Consider the following 24,102-nt stretch of genomic DNA (forward strand, 5'->3'; position numbering starts at 1 on the left):
CACCTGGGGCAGTGGAAGTCGTAACGTGCTCAGGGTTGTCTCATGTGTTTTGATACTTGCCACCCATGAGTTAATGCAATGCTAATGTTAAGGCAGAAAAATGAGGTGACTGAGAATGTAAGGCACAAAAAGTAATGCAGGGGAATGTGTTGTGCTTGTGCCGTGTTCTTAAATTGTCTTGCATGTAATACTTACCTGTTCCAGCAATCATGCCACTGTTCGCAGTGTTGAAGAAGTCCATATTCAAGTAGCTCAAAGGAAAAGGGGAAGACTTAAACTGTGAACTCTTTGTAGTAAGAACTGTATGTGTGTTGTGGTTTGTACAATGTCAGTCACAATATCAGCTCAGGATCCAGGCCCACTGGTCTGAATCTCCCATGGTGTGGGGTGGCAAGACATCCAGACTGAAAAGCTTAGATATTGGGAATTTTATGAATGAAGAAAGCCAAAAAGGTCATCAGGTAGTAGCTGATTTTCACAAGAATAGTTCTGGTAGTGGAAAAATTTTGACCTGTCGTGATAAAGATCTGTTATTGCCGCACTGTGGTTTTTTTAATAAATTTTATTGGAATTTTATATTGTGTAATACTTCAAGGATTCAGTTTCTTGTTAAATTTGTTGGTAATAGTGGACATGAATATGTTACATCTTTCTAGTTTTTTTTTGTGTGTGTGTGCCAGTTTTCTCTGAACTGACAAAGTGAAAATGTCAGTTTTCAATGAACTGACAAAGTGGAAAGTCTGGTAGTACTGAGCAGTGTTTTACTCACTCCCTGACTCAAAAACCTGTTTACATTAAAGCTCTCCATTGATATCAATGGGTTTTGGTCTGTATTTCATTATTCTGATACAAATCTAAAGCAGCTCCGCTGCCTAAAACCAATATGCATGAATAAAATCGAGAGACCAGTATTCATATAGCTGACCCCAAGCCATTTGTATGACCTGTAGCTGGAAAGATATTTGCCATCTCGCCAGTTAATGGAATCATCAACTTACAATAGATTTTTCTCCCCTAGTGTTGCTATCTCCCATTTGAATTGCTATAGCTAAAAATGATCAGAGAATTTGTATAGTCTCTCTAAAAACGTGTGTTAGAACAATTTTTAAGTAGTGATCTGTATAGGGGCTAGTATAAAAGCCTGTTTGCCGTGGCTTTTCAAAGTCCAATGTTACCTCTTGAGATAACTGTAATCATGCATGCTTTGGCATCCAGCCCACGCCATGTTAATAACTTTGTCATTTTGTTTCATTTGGTTTCTCTTTTACTGCCTGGGTTGGTTCCTGCGCTGTAGGAAAAGCTAGTTTATCCGGTTGAGCCTGGTTAGATCATCTCTTCTGTTTATGCAGCTAAGGACCAGAAAAGGAGGTAAAAGGAGCGGTAGGTATTGTGATGGTAAATTTACAAGAATTGTGAAGAGGAAGGTCCACAGCCAGGGTGGTGACAGAAACAACATTAATTCTGTTTTGTTTGACTGGCGCTTAGGTTGTTAACTAACCATAGAACACTTCAGTGGAAGGTTAACAAACTTTGTATACATGTGGTTTCAGATATACTAACCCTAGGATTGTGTTAATTTTGGCTTCTGTGTCTAATTTTCTGTTTCTAAAATAAAATTTTTTAAAAATTGCATACCTGTGGTGAGGAGGAATTATGCAACTGTGCCTTATGCAAACTTCCATGCTAACTAGAAGCAGATAAGTATACCTGGAGCACTTAAGTTGTACAACAGTTTATGCAGTTTTGCAATAGCAGCCTCGTGTCAATAGAACTGTAGAAAGGAATAGTCATGGATGGACACCGAAGGCCTGAGAGCAAATTTTAGTCATTGTTCATGATTCTTTTTCCATAGTTACCAAGTGTCTTTACTCTTGAACAGGCATGACATCTGCACTTTTTTGAAAGTTCGGTTGCTTCCATAATACTTTTGTACTAGAAGAAACTTAAATGTTGAATTTAACCTATTTCAAGCGGCAGAAGGGAGTGAGAATCATCCTAGGGGAAGAGGCGTTTCAAAAAAGAAATCTAAAAAACCACGCACTTATATAAGTGCAGTGTCTACACAGGCCATAAACCGCTGGCAAACTCATAATTAAAATAAACCCTTTCACATATGTAAACCAAAAATTTGATACTGTCTTGTGACTGGGTGACTATATTTTTTCCTCTCTCAGTATGTTATAAAACCATGATGACAATTTTAGTTGCAAATTGGTTATATTTCAGAATTTCCTTATTGCAATATTTTTAACCTGAAAAATGTTTGCACATTTGATATCAGTAGTGTGAAAGTATTATGGAGATCTGCAATTTTCTGAGATGTCAGCAATTTATAAAATGAGAACACTTGGGGCTGTAATGGAAACCTAACCTAAGAAACTTTTTGAAAAATCAAGAAATCAAAGATCACAGTGGGAAAACGTAACTACATAAACCCAAACCCCTTTACTTAATCCATATAGCAATGTAATATCAACGTAAATGTTTTCTGTTCTGTCGTAAATTAAATAATATTTTTGATGATGGGAGTTTTTCTTCCTTTTCTCATGATGTCACTGTAGGGTGGAGGGTAAAACTCACTGTCTTGAATTTAACAGCACATTTTGCAAGAGGCTTTTTTTGCCACTGGCAACCCTGAAGCTTCAGTCATCTCCAGAAGGATGGGTGACAGCCTGAAACAATTCTTCCAGGAATTTTTCAAAATAGAACATCAATAAATAGATTCTATGGAAAAAACTTAGAGTCATGAAGGGTGAAGAAAAATTGTCATTGATTTAGAAGTTTTTACTTCTACAAGAGGAAGTACAGATACAAATGCTATTCCTACTTTTAATACACATTACAGTTTTTAATGCTTTATAGATCAAGTGAATTGCACAAGACAGTTCTGAATTGCTGTCAAGGCAGTCACTGAACTAAACTAAGATTATAGTGCTGAAAATGTAGTTATTTAACTTTATTATAGCAGGTAATCTCAGTGAAATGATGTCAACAGGAGTGCTCTGCTATTGAAATTCAGCATAAAAATATGTTTTTGCAAGGGTGGAGCCAAAGGGTGCACAGATATTTTTTTTTTTGTAAGCACTTTGATTCTGCAATCGCTTTTAATAAGGGATGTTACAACACCTGAACACCTGTTACAGTGGATCCCAAGTGACCATGGTCTTTTGAAAATACTGACATTCAAAGCTGATAACAGTGCATAGTTTTGCAAATAGGGATGAAGTTTTTCCTCCAGACTTTCACCCACAGATATGGGAATTAAGCCTTTACTAGAGACAAACTTACCTAGAGTTAAGGAGTGTGTAGACTCCGCAGAGCAGCTCCATGCCTTCTCTGTGTCTGCAGTTGCAGGTACGTGTGTGGTTCTCTGACGCGGCTGAGTGCAATCAGGGTATAGCCTTGCTGGGGGAGGGATGCAAAACCAGGAAGTGGCAATTATTTACCTGCATATTTTTTTTCCTTTTGTACAGAATGCAGTTTCTGTGCTCTACATACGTTCACTGTCTACAATTATCTTTAGTTTTGTACTTAGGTGGATAAATGTGCCACTGAGTGGTGTATGGAAATCAAACACCAATATTTCTGTAAACATATTGTGTGTCTATTTCTAAGCACTATACATTATGGAAAACAATGAGCCCTACAGCATGACTCTTTTTTACTCTTATGCCAGAATATTTATATAGCTAATTTCTCAATTTTATCTGTATTCCTAAAACTTCTTGTTTAAATTTAAAATCATTATGCTGACAATGGGCTCTTGCAAACTATGGTTTCTCAGACTGAAATTCACTGCTGTAGGTTACAGGAACAAGCGTGTGTTAAAGTTCCTTCTCTGTTGTTGAAATGCAAATTGGGTACAGAGAAGAGGGAAGATGTATTGGTATAAATGTAGAGTACAAGACATTTTCTATGCTAGGAAGCTGGTAGTGGTTGTGAGTTCTGAATTCTGCTTGGTGGTTTATGTCTGTAGTGACTAAAAGTTTCTATGTTAATATATGTAATATATGACAGGAACCACATAAAGATAATGGTCAAGCTCGAGAGCAATGACTTAGGGATTTCCCTTGTGTCTTCATGTTCTTGATGGCCTGCAGTCCACAGGGCTGGCGAGTAGAAACCTGGTGGTGTTATGAGTCCATTCTTCTTCCGTTGTGAATGAATATATTCATATATACACATGCAAGTATGAAAACATAATCCCTCACTAGAAGCAGAATGTTCTCAATCTAATATAGAATGTTCTCCATCTAATATAGAATGTTCTCAACCTAATATAGAAAGATAGTGAACTGATCTTTCCAAAATATCACTTTGCTGGTTTGTTTGTTGTATTTTCAACCAGAAATTTCGCTTTCTAGAAAACTGGTAAATACATTGTTTAATGTTTTGAATATTCAGGCTCTCTTAACAGTAACCCTGATCACAGACTTCTTCCCAACTCTGTATTACTTAACCTATATGGTATCTCAGATTACAGTCTGATTTGCATAATGCCAGTGTAGCTCAGATTGAATGCGAACAGGAAGATTTTAGTGATGAAAGATAATGAAAATAAATGAAAATACAACAAAGTGCCTTAGGTCTGTCTGAGGATGACAGAAAACAGAATTTGGAGGCAAGTTAATTATCTAACCTCATATAATGCCAGACATTGCATATATTTCTAGGTAAGATGCTGAAGGTAGTGTGTGTATTTTTTTTCTCACGTGTTCTGGTTTGATTTTTTTTTTTTGTGTATGAAATTTCTGTTAGATTATAGATTTGCTCTTGTGGGGGAAAATTTACACCGCTTTCCACAAAACGCTAAACGACACAAATAAAGGAAACAAGTTACTGAGACCCAATCACACCAAACCTATGTTTCTAAAAGTACTTAGAAATGCTTCAGAATATGTACGTATAGCGGTACCTACAGCTGAGCAGGCGCATATTTCCAGAATCAGGCTTAGGAGTCAGAGGAGAGAGCCAGGATCTGTAATCTGGTCCCAGACTCTTTTCTTCAAGAGCTGTTTCTTCAGTTTTAAGTTGGAGGTATTACTGTGTCTGTCCTTAATGTGGACTTGGAACTATGGTACCTTTCCGCCCTCTTCCTGCAGTCACTGACCTTTCTGGGCATCCTATGTTTGAGAGCTGCGCTGGTTCCTGCTGAAGTCTGGGGGATCAGCCCTAAGGAAGGGTTGAATAAAGGAAACTCTGTACGTCTGGCTGGTTCCTGCTAGCAGTTAAATTGAAATTGCAGCTTTTACAAGGAGGAAGTCACACTTGGATAGGCTAAGTGGTATATGTAGTTGTATTTCTTTTCATGGTGGTTTTCTTTGGCTCTGAAATATTTTACGTGTGGAAAAACGTCACTTTTGGTTGAGCTTATTGTATCTTGATTTCATTGAATTATTGTGTGCCTCTTGTTTTGCAAGGGTTAAAATTTTGAGCTAACATGCCAACCTTATATATAATTTACATCAGGAGCTTTTACATAATTGATATTAAGAAAAGTGCTTGAGGAATGCAGACAGTGTAGGTCTGTAAAGCTTTTATGAACACAACACAGTTGGGGTAATTATTGCAGAAGGGTGGATACTCAATTATATGCTTAAGTGGAAGGAAAGATTACTAAAAAAATATTAATGGGAAGCCTTAGTGGAGTTGGTAATTACTACGTACACTGTTTAGTTACCTATAGTTATTACTAAGTAGTAAACAAATGCACTATGTATTTGTAAACTTGACTTGTCCTCTAGGTAGAAAACTTATTTTCATGAGTTTCATTAACTTTTGTGGCAGTATTGTGCATTAATGATATGTGTATGTATGTGTCTCAAGCTGTCTGGCTTGAAAAAGGAAGGATTTTACATGTGAACAGAGTACAGTTAAAGATCCAGTCCTTGTCCTAGGTTTTCAAGCAGACCATGCTCGCTGCCTCTGCATTTCAGACTTCTTATGAAAGCCGTTGCAGAATAAAAACCCAGACTTTGAAACATGGAAATCATTTTCATGTTACGGATTAGAAAAGTGCTATATGTCTTTGGACACATCTAGCTGTCTAATGTTGTTGCTAAAACAGTATTTTCAATGTTGTTGAAACTTGTCAGATATGGTTTATATTTTCCCTGTTCATCAACAATCCTTTAGAGTTTTGTAGTAATTTTTCCCTTCAACTCTCTTCTTTGTCCAGCAAAGGCAGAAGCACATCACTTAGTTTTGTTCTCTGTCTAGTCACTCTCTCCCTAATTCTGTCTCTTGTGTCCTAGCACTGTTTGCAAATACTCTAGGAAATGTTTCAGACCAGTTTTTGATGGCAGTTATTTGAGATTTCAGTAGGCAATTTTTAAGATTTACAAAGATTTATTTTTATTAAAAAGATAGGAACTTGGCTCAAGCCCTCTCCAATAATGTCCCTTTAAAGTCACACTTTGGTCATCCTTTCTGTGTATTGCTTTTTATAATGGTTGTTGGGGATTCCTCCTCCTTATCCCTCATTCCCCGAAAAAAAAATAAAAATTGGCTGGGGTGCGTCAGAATCCAGCTAGGACCTCCCAGTGCTGAGGGATGATGCCTGTATCCTTGCTTGCATGTTGGCAGGGCATGGAGTGAGACAGTGCCGGGGAGGTTGGAGGCTGTGGGGGATGAAGGAGTCACCCCCCCAGTCACCAGGACCCTTATGGAGGGGGTGCAGCGTGCAGGAGCTGCCACCTGAGGCCCCTGCCCTGGCCCGCGCTGAATGCCACTGGTGACAGTGCATCTCAGGAGTTTGTGCAACACCAAGAAATATTAATGGGACAGGAATCTTCAAGTTCCATCACTATCTATAACAAATTTGGTCTGTATGCACTAAAATATTTTGGCCTCTCCATTTGCATGACCCACAGGCTTAGCTGTGCCTGTTCAGCATGTTCCTTCCCTCTCAGACAATCCCCAGGTGAAGTCTTACAGCACGTTGTTTGTTTAGAGTGTGCACAGAAGTGTGAAGGAAAGATCCCTTTGTCGCTTTTTTGGTTTCTGAGTCTAAATGGCTTCAGGGAGTAAGATGAACCCTAAGGTAAATAACAGAATCTGCCATGTGGTAGAAGTTATCGGTGAGTTGTTAGCCACCCAAAAAGAATGGCAACACAGCCCAGAGTCCTCCTGGAGCTTTGTGCTGGGAGCCTGCTCCTCCCGTGTAGGCAGCTCTGCTGGTACTGATGTCCTGACTGATGGTGCTGCGTGGGCGAATCTTCTGTCAAGCTGCCTGCCCAGAACGGTGGGGTATTTCTGTAGCGCTGCTGGCAAAACACAACTATTTTTCTGTGTGTTTGGAAAAGTCCTGTGCCAGGAGATGATGCGCGTGAGATGCTGCTGGCTTGACTTGGGAAACTTCAGTGGCTTCTGTACGTGCCAGCGTCAGGCGCTTCTTGCTGTTAGTGTCATGAGTTGTGTGTTGCTTATTTCCACATTGGAATTCCATTCTTTTGGATCATGCTCTTACCAGACGCTTTAACAGCCACTGTTCCAACCCATAATTCTGCTTTGAAGAGTATCACCTTGCTTTCAAGGTGTTTAAAATGCTTTCAGGTTGTTCCTAGCCTGCAAGTTTACAAGCTCCTGCATCAGTCTGAGATCTGAATTTCGTGCTGTTTCTGTCATTCTCTGTTTCTTCCTAAAGGTGGAATATCTGGAGCAAGAATTTGATTTATGGTTTTTCCTTTTATTTTAAAGGGAACAAGGATAAGCTTTTAAGGCAGAGAACAAATGTATGGAAGAAGTCAGCATGTCAGTATGTTGTTGCTGCTCTTTTCTACTTAGTGAAGATGCCTGTGGAAAGTGAAACATCACTTTTTTAACCTCTTTTTAATAGATAAGGAAGGCTTGACATGGAGTCTTTTGAAAAAATGGAATGTTACAGTTGTCGTGGTTTGGGCCAACTGGCCACTGACTATCAAACTATTTTTGCTGAAGTTTTTTTTTTTTTTGAAGTGCCAGAGAACTGAGCTTCCAGAGTCTCAGCTCTTAAGAGGTGCAGTTGCTGAATATTTAAATTGCTACTCTCCAGAGGTTTACATTACCCAATAAAAATCCCTTTATCCTCCTTCTGTTGCTTGTGTTTTGTTTCACTGGTGTGTGTGTGGTATCAACATTTTACTAGTTTCTCCTGATTCACTCAGTGTTTCTGAAAGCAGAATAGATAAGTTGTGAAAATTCTGATAGCAAAAATAAAATTAAGAAAAAATTTAAAAGTCTTCCATATTTGTCATGGGTGCAAAAATTGGGACAAACGTTTTTTGATTTCCTTTGGGGGTTGCCTCTGCTAAGGAATTTTGCGAGTGAGATTCCTTTCACTTCAAAATATCAGTGATATATGGGATATTTATTTGTTTTGCATGCTTCTCACTGAGCTACTTGCCTCTTGAAGTTTGTAAAGAGAAGTCTGTTTCTTTCTTTTCTGTTCTATCATCCGTTGCAGGCAGTTCAGTTTGTCCTTTATATGCCCAGATGTTTCAGATTTTTTTAACTGCTGAAGTTTATTAGGAGCATATATTTGCTAACCTTGAAAAGTACCATGTTGCTGTTTATCAGTGGTTCAAGAAGTAAACGGACATTTGGGGGTCACAGCTGGTTTTCCTCATTCATGAGGCTAACCTTACCCCACATTGAGAAATATATACAAAACACAGACTTACTCATTCAGGAAGTACTTTGGTTTTACTTGAAAGTAGCCAGTGACAAGTTTGGGCCATGTTCTGGCTTAGTATCCAAATGTTCGGTTTGCACCCGTTGAATTCAGTTGTTGCAGAAATACACAAATCTAACATCAGCATCTGGTGCTTTATTTGTTTATTTTTAATCAGCTAATTCTTACTTCACTAAAATAAGTTGATGTTGTATATACATCAAATTATGTTATCTTGCATTAAAAAAAATCTAGTTCTGTATCAAATTAGACTGTAAGACTCTGGAAACAGAAATAATCTCTTTTTGCACATCAGTAAAAGATATATTATATTTTAGCTTATGGCCAGACAAATAGTTATTTTTGCTCTTATTCTAGAATGGTGTAAAGTTTACATGTGCCTGTATATTCTTTACTTATTCTGAAACTCATGTGGCACAGTACCACATTGTTTGGAAAGGTGCTGAGTGCCCTTCTTTCTTCCAGGGTGGTATGTGGAGAGGCTATGCATTTCTGTCCCCTCACTTTTTAATCACTGTGTTCTTACAGCATTTTAACCCTAACTATATATTGTAGTTTTGTTTACTGAGCAAAATCAACCGGGAAGCATTGGTGTAGGCAATAGCAATCTAAAAATTTTGTGAAGACTGGAGAAGTAAGGTTTGTTGCCTTTCGTTTTGTTTCTCAGCTCCAGAAGAAAAGGATGCAATCAAAGGACAATATGAAAAACTCATGGATGCTTATGGCTGCTTAGGAGAGCTTCAGCTTAAATGTGGTAAGTGACCGTCTGTATGACTGAGATTATAAAATGCCAAGACAACGCTAAAAGACAACAAGTGGCTGAAGTTGTCCAGTTCCTTAACTTGTGAAAGCTAATTGCACCTCGTTATGTACAGTCTGGAAAAGATTCTTTTCTATGCTGTGCCAAAAGCATATCTCTAAATGATAGTCTAAGAATTTTGGATTTTTTCTCACTTTTGTTTTGTCTAACATTCTTTGCTGCCTGCAGATAATTGCTGGTTTTTTTCCTCTACCACATTTGTCCAAAGCAAGATAAGATTTCTTACTTTTTTTTTTTTGAGGGATCATATTTAAACACTGATTAATCATGGTAATCTGAGACTGCAATAATACAGATTGCCAGTCCTTGCTATAATGCCCAATTGCCTCTAATTGGCTAATTTACATGGATAAGGATTTGCAGAAGCCTTTTACTTCAGCTAGTATAGTAAGGAGTGTTTATTGTTATTGCTGTAAATTTCTGTACAGTTTGGGACTCTTGATTTAGCAAAGGACTTGCTGTTACACTGTCTGCAGGAATATTAATGGAAATAGCATGTTTTAGGAAGAGAACCGCAGTCATTAATTTAAAGGTAATGGTATCTTACACAGCAGACGTCAAATTCACTGATGAAAAAGATGCATTAAAACAAGAAGCACTGTATGCCTTTTTCCCATGGTCTTCTTACAGTAAGCCTTAATTATGACTTCAACGAATGACAAGACTGTTTTCCATATAACTCGATGCTTGGTCAAGGAATGTGCCGAAGGCAGTGGTGGTGTGAGCAATGGTGTCTTTAGACTAGTAGGTATAAGTGTATCTTTTTATAGCCTGCTTACCATTTTATAGCTGGAGTAATATGAGTTGAGATTGATGTGAAAAGGTGACTACAATCTGAAAGATTTCTGTGTCATAATTTAAAACAGTAGGCCTATGTAGTCTTTAGAAATGAATGCGGGCTTTTTGTTTGGGTTTTTTTTTTTTTTTTCCTGTGGAGTTAGTTAGGCGTTTCTATGGAGATTAATATCAATTTGTTAATGTAATTAAAAATGGAGGGGTTGTGATTAGTTTTTGTTGGCACTTGAACCTGTTTTTCTTCATAGGAGTCTAATGAATCTTGTTGTAATAGTAAAGGAATGTAGCTATTGAATTCAAGCTCTTCAAGCTACAGATGAGGGTAGTTTCTTGTATGTGATGGGAATTAAATATATCCGGTTTTAGTCTTCATATTAAAAGGTGAATGATTTCTAATGGGGTGAGAAATGTTCTCCGCCTTATTTTTTCTCTTTTATCGTTTTATTTTTGTGTTTCCCATGTCCTTAATTTCTTTTTGAACAACACATGCTTAACTTCAGTGTCCTTAAAGTGCGAGGTTTTTCCTCTCTGAGCTTTGTCACTGCACTTCTGTCTTGTTCTAGCATTAAATTACAAGTCCTTGCACAGGACTTAATTTGTAAGGGATTGTTAAAAAAGTTATTGTTAATTGGATAAAAAAGTCAACTACCGGATGCAAACTTCTAATCGTGATTGAATGAAAAGTCAGGAGGGTCAGGCTGTAATGGTAAGCAAAGGTAAGCAAACATTTCCTGTGGCTGAGCATGTTTAAAAAAGCAAAGATGATTGTGTGTCTGCTGTCTCACTATTCCAGAGGTAGCCCATGTTTTTCTCATAGTCTCAGTCAGATCTTCCATCTTACATACAAGTAAGTTCCACCCCTTTAGCTGTTCCTTACATAAAAGATTATCTCTAGAAAGGAATGCAATGTAACTTTTTTCTTTTTTTCTTTTTTTTTTAATATAATGTATTCTAGCAGCTGCAAGCAAGGGCATAATTGCCCTGCTCTTCACTGAGCATCAGTGATCACATAGACTAACAATACAGGAGTATCAGTATTTTTTTCATACTACTGGAAACCTGCAGACCATAAGTACTAAATTAACTGAAAATATTTGTGAAAGTGCATTCCACTGGGATATTAAAAGAGCATATTTGTAGAGCAGAAGGGGAGACTTTTTTCAAGACATGAAAGATGCCTCTGAGCACTTTAATTAATCCGTAAATATTGCTACTTAGGAATCCAAATAAATCACATTGTATGCCTGCCAAAGTAGATCATGCTTTTCACAAGAAAGTAGATGAAATATGTGAAACTGACTCACAAAGTTAATGTTTCCCACCAGTAATAACACTCACTTCTATGTGCTTATGTCTGTTAACATGACTCACTAAGTTCTTCTGTTTTCTTTTGTGAGATGGATGGCAGCAGAATGAATTGTACAGTGTTTCTGAGCTGTATCTCAGCCAAGAATTTGCTGCCAAGGAAGATCTAGCAGTGGCAAATACATCTTAAGCAAAGCATTAAAAGAGCTGGCTTTGCAGTGTTTGGTTTAGACACTATGATGTCAGGAAAGGGTACATATATAAGGTAGTATTTTGACACCATCACCACGTAGGTGGTTTGGTTTAATACAGCTGCTGGATTTGGGGACGCGCTCTAAATTTGTTTGTGTATATACCCTTGCTCTTCCACATATATGATGTGTAGTTGAAAGGAAGAAGTTTCAAAGGCAAAAAGGACAGCTAAGTACCTGTTTTCTATTTGTTTAGAGCATTTCATAGTACGTAATTGTATTTAGAAGAGGGAGAAAGAGTATCTTTGAGACTAAAACTGTAGTTTGGAAAATCTTGGTTATTTTCATAATTCTGCTGTAGATTTCCTTGGAGATTTTCAGCTAGTTGCTTAGAATCAGCTCCTCTGCCATGTTCTGTTGCTAATTTTGAAGGCAGATGAGAGGCAAAAATACCTTGCAAATTGTTTTTCAGTGGACTGCAAAGTGAAGTGGAGGTATGCGTGGAGTGGAGACGGAACAGGCTGAGGGAACAAAAGGCAATGGCATGACTGTGTTGGAATGGAGAAAGAGAGCAAAAACTGGAGCGAATTATTTTTTATTAAAGGAAAAGGCAGTCTTGAGTGAAATATTTGCAGTTAAGAAGGACAAAATAAGAACTGAATATTGCCTCCTCACTGCAGCTCATAATAGATGACTCTGAAGGCATCCCACAAACTGCAGGGGAAACAATTGCCTTGACTCATGTAGACAGGTTAAATACAGAATCTACAGCTTATTATTGTCGGGTGTGATGTACCAGAACTGTGTTTCCTGTTCAACTTGGATTAAGGCAGTTGGTTTCACAAGAGCTTTTGAAAAAAATGGATGCAAGTTGTTTTTGTCTTGTTTCTATGCCAAATATTCTCCATCCTCAGCCTCCCTTGTGCGATCTGATAAAAGGGCATTCAGTACACATCACCGTGAGCAAAACATTTTTTACATTTCTTCGAACGTGTTCTTTACAGACCGTTGTGGTTATTTATAGCTGTAATAGGGCAAAATAATGATCTTGGTCACGATGCATGAACATTTATACCCATCTCTGAGACAAGTTTTGAAAGATTTTTTTTTTTTTTTTTTCCTTTGGTACTGTAGGTGGGTCTTGCTTTTTCATAAATGCGTTGCTATACAAAGCATGACCAGTAAGGAATGCTTCAGTTCTTGCTTTAAAATTATTTCAGAATTTTCTTTAAAACATTCAAGATTGCATCCTAAGGAAATGAGGGTCATTTCCACAGGTATCATTGTGAATTGCAGTTCTTATGTTCCTAAATCACTTTCGCCTATGTGTAAAGTTTAGAAAGGCTAATATGAAGCAGAATTGCACGTTAAACTACTTGTAAAAGTTTTTTTTTTAAAAAAGAAGGTTGGTTTCCAAAGTGGAGGGTCCGGTAAATAGTGTGCAGCTGATGTGGTTGTTGGTACAAAGTGAAGCATAAGAGCCAGACCTGGAGTCCTGATCACTTCACAGGAAGAAGTTTTCTTCTTTTTTTGTGTTACTTTTTGTTGGCCTTAGCGCTGCCCCCATTCATCATGCACTTTGCAGCTGTCAGCCAAATATAACGTGCTTTCTGCTACTGTACTGCATGTGAAATCAAGGGAAAATTACCATAAATTTTCCACCCAGTGTACTTTCATTAATCACTTTTTTTTGATAAGAACTGTTGGGCTCCTTTTTCAAGAAAAAAGGCTGGAGTTTGTTCTGTCTCCTATTCCAGATAAGCAGGGAGCCTCTGTAGACTGGCTGCAGTGGTAGTACTGGCAGAGCTACTGACTTTAGGAAACTGATTTAGTGTTAATTCTCCCTTTGATCTTAAGGATGCACTGCCAGCATTTTAAAACTCAGCTTCCTGACTAATTTGAGCTTACACTTAAAGGGTGACTGCTCATTTTGTGGCTTTAGTATTTTTTTTTTCCCATGTTGCTGTTGATGTTCTGGACAGAACAAACATAAATACCTTGAATACTGTTTAGCTCTTTCAGAGGTTGTAAACTGGTAATGTGCTTTCTAATGTTGCCGCCAGGTTAATTTGACTGGACGATGTGATGCATTTTGTTGTGATTGGTGTTAGTCTTGTTCTTCAAGTGCTAATTGCATAAAACCAGTTTCCAGTTCACTGGAAACTTAAAAGCAGCAGTATTTTTAATGTAATTACAGGATTGGAAATGGTAGTGAGCTGCAGTTTTGAAAAGTTCAGGCTGCAGGGACTAATGGAATAGTCTCAACTGTTTTAAGGGGAAGTACCTTCTAGCTTTAAGGAATGTCTGCGTGTTTCAGTTTGATCCATTTCATTAAAGTTGTGCTATTTTCACAGTTTGCTCAGCAAAACCAATTTAATTAAAATAAATCCTCTCTTACTTGTGCTATGGCCTCACAAATCCACCTACTGTAGGAAATTCTATGTTGTGTTGATAGCAGGGTTTTTTGTTGTTTTTTGTTGTTGTTTGGTTTTTCTTTTGGGGGGGCTATGTTGGTGGTGAGTTTAGTAAACAAGGAATGCAACTTCTTGCATTCTTTCGTGATATTTACTGTATAATAAAAATGAATTGTTTAGGAACTAACAGAATTTTTCAGTAAATTCTTCTCAGCTAAAAATGTTGTTTTCCTTGCAATGAATGAACAATTACCAAATAACTTAGCATCTGCAATTTTTATAAATGGAGAAAGTGGATTTTAATTTTGCTTTTTATGAAAATGTCTTGCTTCAGTAGCAGCATCCATCCTGACTGAAGCAATTTCTATCCTTAAATTTAAGTGCATTTAGGTAGGGTTGTGGTTGGTACATGTGTTTTCGTGTTAAGTAGCTGTTTTCAACAGGAAAGATGATAGCTTGTTGACATTTACATACCAGAAAAGAAACCACATTGACTTTTTAAAGTTTAAATTTAGAAGTAAATGGACCGATTTTTGGCTTTAATATATCCACAATAGTGATCAGACTTTCAGTGACTTGCAAATAAGCAGAAGCATTTTTCCTGAGGCTGGTAATGTTAGATTTCTGCCATATTAGGTACATATTTGGATATGTAACACTTTTGTTGTATTCCTTGGAATAGCATTTTCAGTCTGACAAAACGCCTAAGTGAAAGCATGAGCGGAGGTAGTGCAGTTGTCATTTTCATCACAAAGTTGTCCGATGTAGTTATCAATGTATTTAAAAACATTGGCAGTCTGGGTTGAGGGGAAAGACACTGGGGCAAGACAGTGTGAGAAAAAAGGTTTGGGATTGAAAGAAGAGGTTCCCAGACATAAACTGATGTTGCTGGCAAAGAAGGGAAGATGGGGAAAGCTGTATTTCACTGTGTGTAGCTGTATATCTTAGTGGTGGGTAATTTCTTAGGCCTTAATGGAGGCATGATTAAAAGATGAGTAGCAGAGTAGTGTTTTAATAGCATTAATTTTGCTGCGTGAGGTTCTAAAAAGATGAAGGGTTGACAGGAGCCCTACCTCTGCTCAGGACCCTGTGGCTACATTTGTGCTGTGAAAAAAATGGCGCAGGGCACAGGCTTGAGACCACTATTATTAAATTGTTGTTCTTTTTGCCTATTTTAATCTTGACTTTTCCATTCAATCTCTTCTGAACCCTTTAGGAAAGTTTGAGGTCACTGAAGCCAATGAAAGTGCTTGTATTCTTTGTCTTAGAGTCCCAGCCAGACAGCTCTCCAAGTCTGTTACTACTGGTTTTCTGTGCCTTAAAATGAGTGATAGTAAGGCATATTAATAGCGTTTCTATACATTGCTTCCAGATTCTCATGAGTGAAGTTTACTTTGAGCTGATCAGTTTTGCATGGTTTCAGCAAAATTACAGAAGCTATTAGCTATCCTGAGAGCCAGCTAACTCCTCCTTACCCCTCCTGGAGGCTGCAAGACAGAATTTAGTCTGGTGTAAGCTACCATGGTGATAACTGATGTACCTCCTATGCTTAATCCTTTATAGTTATGCACACTTAAGTGCAAAGGAGGAATAAAATATCAAGTTTCATGTCCTTCTGACCCTCCGCTAGGGTGTCATTTAGAAAAGTACAGAAGACGTACTTCTGAAAAACACTCAAGAAAGAGAACACAACATACCCTTGTTACAGAAAGAAATGTGATGAACAGAGCTTTTTAGTAAATACCACCTACACTGGCCTTTATGCAAAACTGGAGTCAGCAGAACAGAATGAATAAGATCTAATCTCCTACCTTGTCCTGCCATTCCAGTCCCATGTGCCTACGCAAAAATTCTGGCCCTGCTGAAAACCACCCCTAACTCAAGTTTGTGATCTGGAAGCAAGGTCTCCTCTGCTGGTGTTTCAGGAAAAAAAAAAAATAGTTGTTGCATGAGAGTTGGTCTGCGTTTTCAGACAGTAGGCCACTGCGAAGGGTTGAAGAGTGGTCCTATGAAGCGTTCCTTTTGCTGCCTGAAACCATGCTGTCCTAGGCTGTCACTGTGCCCTTAGCTAATTGGCTTGCACTTGGCAGGTCAGCTGTTGTTTCTGCTATGCTAGAGCAATAAATCTTGGTCTCAATTCTACCTTTTCTTAATAACTGGTATGAATAGGATGACATTGTCTCCATTAGAGGCCAATTTAAGTAAATCAAACGGTTTCTTCCTAGCAAAACCAGTGTTTTCAGAACACTTGTTCTATCATTTCTTAATTACTTTATCATTTCAGAGAGAATGAGCAGAGGTTGAAATCCTGCTGTGTACATAAGATCTGATTAGAGTGGTGTTCTCAAGCTTCAAAATTTATCTTTTAGTTTTGGAGCTCCTGAAGTTCAGCTGCTTCATGATTTCACATTTTGCTTCACAGCCATGAGAGCTGGAATTCTTTTTAGAGATCATTGAGGTTGTCATCTAATCATGTACACTCTTTTGTGACATAAAAAGCAAAGTCTCAAGAACTGGTAATACTGAAACTTTCTGAATGGCTGAACACACCCAGCTTTAGCTGAAGCCAGTAAGAAATCTGAATGCTTCGTATCTTTAAAATTCAGGAGTCAGTTGAAAAATTCATAGCGAGGAATACACTTTATCTCGTAAATGACCAGTCTTTTACCTTTCCCTTCAGTCAAATCCCATGAAAACTGTAGTTGTCTGGGGTGGTGAAATTTAATTTTTGCGTAGTGTCCCAGCACTAAGCTCATTGCAGTGGGAAGTAAGTGGGAAAAACACGCTCTAATTCAGCTGAGGGTGGGAATGCATAAGTATTGTGGAATATTCTGCAATTGCACTCACCTGCCATCAAAAAGAATTCAGAAATGGAAATGAACGTAGGCCACGTGCTTGTTTGTATTTATTTTCTTCTGAAGCAAAGATACTGGCCTCTGCTGGAGCCCTGTCAGCATTGCATGTGACAGCACTGATGTGAAATGGCATAGCTAGCCTGTGTCTGCCTGTAACCCTTTTGTAACTATCTGTCACCTTCTAGGTAACACTCGGCTGCACTTTCTGGTCCTGGTGACAGGCTGTACATCGGTGGGAAAAATCCTGGACGCTGAAGTTTACAAAATTACTGCAACAGATTTCTGTCCTCTCCAGGAAGAAACCAAGGAAGAGGAGCGCGTTACTGCCTTGAAGAAAATACTGAACTCTGGGATGTTCTATTTCTCCTGGCCTAATGCAGGCTCAAACTTTGACCTGACTGTGCGGGCTCAGAAGCAGGGTGATAACCACTATGAATCTGGTAACTCGTTCTTCTGGTTAGTACTGCAAGTTATACCAAAGTCTTCTGTCATCCTGAGCTGTATCTTATTGGTCAAAAATTCTCAGCAGGAAATGAGCATATGCGTTTCAGGTGCATCTCCTTTCATTTCATTGTCATGTCATTTTACAGGGCATATGACTTTAGTGAAGTCATGGTAAATCTGGGTCAAAAACCCCACTTCTGTTTAGTTGAAACTAATCCGATAGTGAAATGCAATTCTAATAATTGGACATTTTGTGTTTTTAAGAAGGAAACACAAAGATGTATTGCTCACACTACAGAAACATGTCTCTGTACGTCATGAATAATTTCCCCTGCAGTTCTTTTTAATAATTTGCTTTAAAAGTTATCTCATAGAAACCTGCACTTGAGCTGTTCATAAATCTCATAATTTGTGCTGAAGTATCTTCTATTTCTTAAAAGTGTGTGTGTGTTTAAAGTCTGTAGTTCTAATGCTTCAATGTGCCCTAGTTTTTATGTTGAAAACATCAATGTTAATATGTCTGTAGCTCAGTGTAAACGTATATTGCACAAAAGGAAACTCCCGTTTCCTACACTGCTCTGTACTGCTTACTTTCTTGTGCTTATAAAGCAAAGAAAAAGTATTTCTTGTTGTGGTAAGTATTGGTTGAGTGGAAAGGAAAGTACACAAATGCTGGAGTTTGTCTTCTGTCTTCCCTAGGTGGGTTCACCTGATTTAATTCAGTTTGTTTGCTTTACAAGTTCTGGTAGAATGCTTGACTTCCTATACTCTCATTTTTTATTTTGTAAACAAAACGATGGTCACACAGGAAGCATAGCTGTACTGGAAAATAAGGAGGGGTATATGATGTAGGTGGAAAATAACTGGCAGAGTTAAATATTGGTGTGCTGCTAAAATGTGTGATAAGTTGTGTGGCCCAAAGTATGTGAATATTAAATAAGCAAAAAAGTTTATAATGGATGATAAATAAACATGAGAGAGCAGTTCATTCAGGCTAAATAATCTTTCTAGCTGTGATGTGATTTTGACTGGTATGATCTAGTGTTTTGAGTTTAACTCAGAAGAGAGAGATGTAAAATTTGCTTTGAACTGTGCTAATTATGCATCCCTCTCAAAAAAGCTCTCCAAGCATGTCAAGTTAGACACATAGCACAAACAAGCTGTGTCCCAGTGATGAAACTCCTAAGGTGGCAATATCCCTTAACAAAAAAAACCTTTTTAAGGTTTAAGGTAAAAAGCAACTGTTTTTACCTGTACTGTCCTTTGAAACTTTTCTTCTCAGAAGGTAAGCGTTTGAGCTTCCCTTCTTTGATGCTTCTGGCTAATCTAGAATTAGGCCTTGAAGAGGTTCCACTTTCCTATATGTTGTAGAACAGGGATGAATGGAGACGTCATCACATTTAGGGCAGAAAGATGTTCCAAAGAAAATTTATCTTGAGGCAATTATGTGTATGGGAGATTTCAGACCAAACAATAGATTCTTGAGAAAAGTAAACAATGGAATAAACAGTTACGTGATGAGAAGTGCCAGATGACCTTAGTTATAAGCAACACAAACTGCCTGTTAAATGAACTGCAACAACAAAAACATTCTACCGGAATTTATTTGAGTGAGAACTTCCACCTCCTTCTCCTAGCTCTACTCACAGAGGAAGAGATACCAAAAATTGGTTTACAGCTGCCTTTTCAGTTACATATTTAGTTTAAAAATGTAAGAATGACTTGCACCTTTTTCAGAGAAATGCTGTACTCTAGAAGAACAATTCTTCAGGAGTTTTGCTAGATATAATAACTCTTGTACAGATCTGTTGTTGAGCAATAAACAATCATAAAAGGGCCCTCATCTGTGACTAAAGGCACGTTTTTGAAAAACAAAATGGGGAGAACCATAGCAATAGAAGAAACTAGCATCACTGTTAACCAGGCATGATAGATTTCTTGAGTTGTTGATCATAAAATAAATTGAAGGTTAAAACAGGCATTCCTCTTAATTTTAGTAGCACTTTTTGCAGTATTTCCATTGACTTGTAGGTCCAGTTTCCGCTTGGAAAAGTTTTCCTGAAAATCCTGGTGGATTTTCAAATGGCTCTTCATCCTGTAGGGTATGCTAAGGTCTGGGCAGTACTGGTCAAAAAGTAGTTAGCTTGACAGCACTGTAATTTATGAAAAAGATTACTACGTATAAGGGTATTTCTGGAGCTGAAAGAGGTGACAATTGCATCTGAATTTATAAGACAGAGGTACAAGATATAAGGACAGCACCTTGGTGGTAGCTGTGCTATTAAAAATTGCCATGTTCTCTTCACTGTAGTAGTTCACGAGGATTTCTTCCTGATATTTCCTGGTTTTAGATAAAGGTACAACAAAGAAAGGTTCAAAGAACATTAATTGCTTAAATTAGTGGTTGTTGTGGGGTGGCACCCATGCCTATCTCTCTTATTTTATTCAGTAATGTGTATGTTGACCCTTTCAGGAACCAACTATTGCATATGCCCTTCAAACACTACCAGGTGAACTGCTCTGACTGGTTGCTGAAAGTGATCTGTGGTGTAGTGGACATTCGCACTGTTTATGCTTCCCACAAGAAGGCAAAAGCCTGCCTCATCTCTCGCATCAGCTGTGAGCGAGCTGGTGCCCGGTTTCACATTCGAGGGGTCAATGATGATGGACATGTATCTAACTTCGTTGAGACAGAGCAGGTAAGCAGATGTATCCAATAGCTTTGAATAATTCAGTCCACTCAAGTTTAGTTGGGGCAGAGTTTCCAACAAGAATTAAAGGTGTTCAGCAAGTATTTTTTCCTATAACATTTAAAATATTATTGCATGTCAGATCTCTTTATTCCTGCCCATTAAGCATTTCTTTGCGATCTGTTCTTTTTCTGTGTTTCTGAGTTTTCCATGCATACAATTTTCACTAATACTTTTGATTTTTTTCCTGAATGTGAAAGTCTGGCCATTTGATCTTGTAGTGAAATATAGACATGTTTTTTTAAGCCATTCAGAGCGCTCTGCATGTTAATTCATGTGAAATCAATGTGTAAGTTTCTCAATTGCACAAAACTTGCTTAGAATTATCAGTCATAAGGCCCACGTATTAAACAAAAGAATGTTTTCAAATCTGTTCCAGAATAAATATCACACTTTTATACATTCTGCATATATTTTTATCATATATTTTTTATAAAGTTCGTCATGTTTCCCATGCTGTAGAATGTTGGAGAAGAGCTAGTGTGAAAGACTTTCTAAAAAGTAATGGTCTCTGCAGTTCATTTCTCTTTCATTCATTTTAAGTATCTCTGTTAGTCCATACCATCAGGTTTTCTGGACAAGCCATTGAAAGTCCCTTGCACTACAATGGCATAACTGTGTCTACATTTATGTAAAATAATTTGGTTGGGGATGCGGGGGGTGATTTTCAGCGAAGACTAGAGCTGAGATTTGCTTTTGACTCTAAGGAAGTCACTGAGAATCATACAAAATCTGATGATCGTAAATATTCATGTTTCAAGTTACTCTTGTGTGCTGTATTGGACTGCAGCTATCACTCCTTTGTACAGTTAGTTTTTCAGCTATAAAATAAGGGTGATTATTAACTTTCTGCTACTCACAGGGCTTTTGCAGACTAGTGAGAACAACATTTATAGAAAGTAGGTAGTGTATGCTGTGCTATGGTGAAGACAAACTCTCAGCGCTCAAATATATCATTCTAGTTAAGAGGAAGCTGCCCAGCAAAGGACCTGTGTTCACTCGGAGTCAAATCATCTTTGTCTAGTAAAAGAAATGGAGAAAAAACACCATCTTCTCAGAGTAAGGCAAATTCCAGTGCAGCTCATTCTGGAAGAGAATTTGCTTTATATTCCCCTTTGCTTTGTGGGGGATTCTCTTCAGTGAGAGGTGGTATGACGCAGTTTTTATACATACATAGTAAAAACCTTATTTCCATGCTGAGACAAAATATATGGGTGAAATGCATTCAGCAGACTCCCTTGATTGACACAGCCAAACACAATAACAGTCAGTTGGTTTTATTACGCGTGGTTTAGCTTACTACCTTGAAAATGAACAAAAAGCAATGGACCCTGAAGAATCTGAAATCTTCTATGCCAGCTTAAATGAGCGCTCTCTTATTCAAGTATAATCACCTTTTCCTTTTTGAATAGAAGTAGTAATTATTAGCAGTCAGAACCATCATACAGAAATGGATGTCTCTATAAGCAGAATAGATAAATAGCTGGTAGTAGTTTTCAATAAAGGACAAGGATCTGCTCCTAAAATTTGGTTGTTTTGAGTGTCTGAGCACATCTACAAAACTGTATGTAGCGTAGATTGTTTTTATATGTGTATGTATGTGTCTGTATGTGTAGGTGCACATACAACGCAAGTAGATTGTTTAGGTGATGCTTGTAAGGGGAGGCTGGTGAGACATCTCTACCTGACACAGTGAGTGTAGTGTAGAGTTACTTAAGCTAGCTGTGTTATTACTTGTTCTGGAGGAGTTATAGCTGTGCCATTGTCGGACTGACTGCTCTCAGTGCCTGACTGCTGAGAGTGGCAACCCCCCTCAAAACTGCCCATACTTTGGCACTGGTATTTCCTTGTGGCATTGCCTGAGTGTAGCGGGTCACACTCAGTGCTGTCCTGTCTGTTATGCCACTGCATGAGGCAGGCATGCCTTCGGGCACCTGTTTGTCCAAAATCTAGTAATGTTTAGGCACTTTCAAAATTTCCTTTAAGCTGTTGCTGTGATGGTACAGCTTTAACCTCTTTACCTGGTCCTGCCTAGGGACAGATGTAGAGCTGCCTTAGACTTGACAGTGCTGCGTTGCTCAGCTGAAGGCTTGGTGGAGTTGCAGGCTGGTATTCCCGAGTTTGCTGGTGAGGTTTGATCCCCAAGATGTGCACAAAGCATGCACAATGTTGCAAGTGGGACTTTCTGCCCAGCGGCCAGAGTTCGTATCAGGGATGTGAGTGGCTTTTTGTTCATGTCCCTCCTTTTCCTGGTTTGCCTAGGTTTTCAGTAGGCTGGCCTGGCAGCTTTCCACTTAGTGTTCAGGCTTCCACAAATTCTGCTTGTTGGATGCCAAACTCTTCCCCTGCAGGGCTTGGGTCTCTAATGTCAGCCTCTGAATTCTTTGCTAATAATTCGCTTTTGTGCCTCTGCTCCAAAGCAACTGCAAGTCAGGTCCTGCAGCATCTACATCTTTCTAGAAAGTCTGTCAGTGCATTGGGAGATGCAGATAGGTCTGCTCACTGAAAAGTGGAATTTTCCCCTGGAATTTGGGAACAGAAGAAGGGACATATGCCATTTTAAGTAATAACTTGGTACATTCTGCTATTTTAGTTGAGTGCCTTCTCATGAGCATTAGTGCAAAGTACGTTACTCAGGATTTGAAGAATGTTCTCTTGCTGAAATGCAGAGGAAAGAAGACGTTAGAAAGGGTTGTCAGCTTTATTTCAGATCAGTCTCACACTGGCAGCACTGCACTTAACAGTTGTCTAATTATGGGAAATACTTCTGCTATCCTGCTTACTAGTTGGGTCAGAAGTAACTCATTCTATTTAATTATATTCCTGGTTTACTTTATGATGCAAATGATTAGCGTGAAAATAAGACGGCCTTTGCATCCCAGCAGAAAACCTGAGGACTGGCTCCTGGTGAGTGGCAAAACAGTACTTGGCTGCTAATGCTTCCCTTAGCTGGGGCTGGGTCAAACTCTTCACAGGAACTGAAGAGCTCTGTTCCCGTTCAGCCAGGGACTGCCGTGAAGTGGGAGGACTGAAGGCTTTTGAGTGTTTTGCAATTGGGTAAGCAAAAAAGTGCAAGAGTGAGATGGTTATGGGGCTAAAGGCTCAAGTAGCTTGAAAATTATAACAAGGGTTTGGAGTTGTAAAGGATTGTGTGGTTTTGTTTGGTTTTTGTTTTTAAAGAAGAAAAGAAGGTTGCTGTTGCTAATGGTGATAAACACTAGTTTTACCAAGCTGCGTGTCCTAAGATAGCAAAGTTGGGCTAACCACTGGGATGCCTGAGATCCAGTTCAAGCTGGCATCCACTTACCATGAGGAAGGAAGAGTCCTAGAATAAACTCTCTCCTGCTTTCATAGTAGACTACTGACTAATCGCCTATGAGGTAATATCTTGGCTGAATAACATTTTTTTTTTTTTCTATTTGCTGCAGCCTGTACAGTATAATGGCATGCTGGCTGCGTGCTTTCATGGATAAATAGCACCCTAGGATTCTGAAAACCCAGGACTTACCCCCCCTCCTTTATAGGAATTACTTCTAACATTTTTCTGATTTTAGAAGAGGGAGAAACAATTAGCCTTATCTCCAGGCAGCTCTTTTATGCATAAATGGTATGCTTTTGTCTCCCACTGAGTTAGCCTTGTGGCATTTTAGCTCTGCAATGAGTCATTTTTTGTGGGCTCACTTAACTACTGTGACTCACTGTGTTTGAGAAGGGAGAAAAAGTTAAATATCTCACTTCACTTTTGCTTTTCAAAAAAAAGCTACTAGTAGATCTTTCAGATACTTGATCATTTGGCTTGCATCTTTACAAAGAAAAAAGAAGAAAGAAAAAATGGTAGGAAACACTTAAACAAAAAC

At 38.4% G+C, this 24,102-nt stretch overlaps 1 protein-coding gene across 3 annotated transcripts in view; it reads left to right on the forward strand.

Moving 5' to 3' along the window:
* The window catches only part of SYNJ2 (synaptojanin 2), a 76,808-nt gene that overhangs the window by 9,826 nt on the left and 42,880 nt on the right, over nucleotides 1–24,102 (forward strand). For all 3 annotated transcript variants that reach the window (XM_063329396.1, XM_063329394.1, XM_063329395.1), the window contains exons 2-4: nucleotides 9,339–9,425; nucleotides 17,237–17,507; nucleotides 19,969–20,194. In XM_063329396.1, the coding sequence (XP_063185466.1) occupies nucleotides 9,339–9,425; nucleotides 17,237–17,507; nucleotides 19,969–20,194 (584 nt within the window). The remainder of the gene's footprint in view (nucleotides 1–9,338; nucleotides 9,426–17,236; nucleotides 17,508–19,968; nucleotides 20,195–24,102) is intronic.

This window comes from Chroicocephalus ridibundus, chromosome 3, assembly GCF_963924245.1.
Source record: "Chroicocephalus ridibundus chromosome 3, bChrRid1.1, whole genome shotgun sequence".
In the NCBI taxonomy this organism is placed as follows: Eukaryota; Metazoa; Chordata; class Aves; order Charadriiformes; family Laridae; genus Chroicocephalus; species Chroicocephalus ridibundus.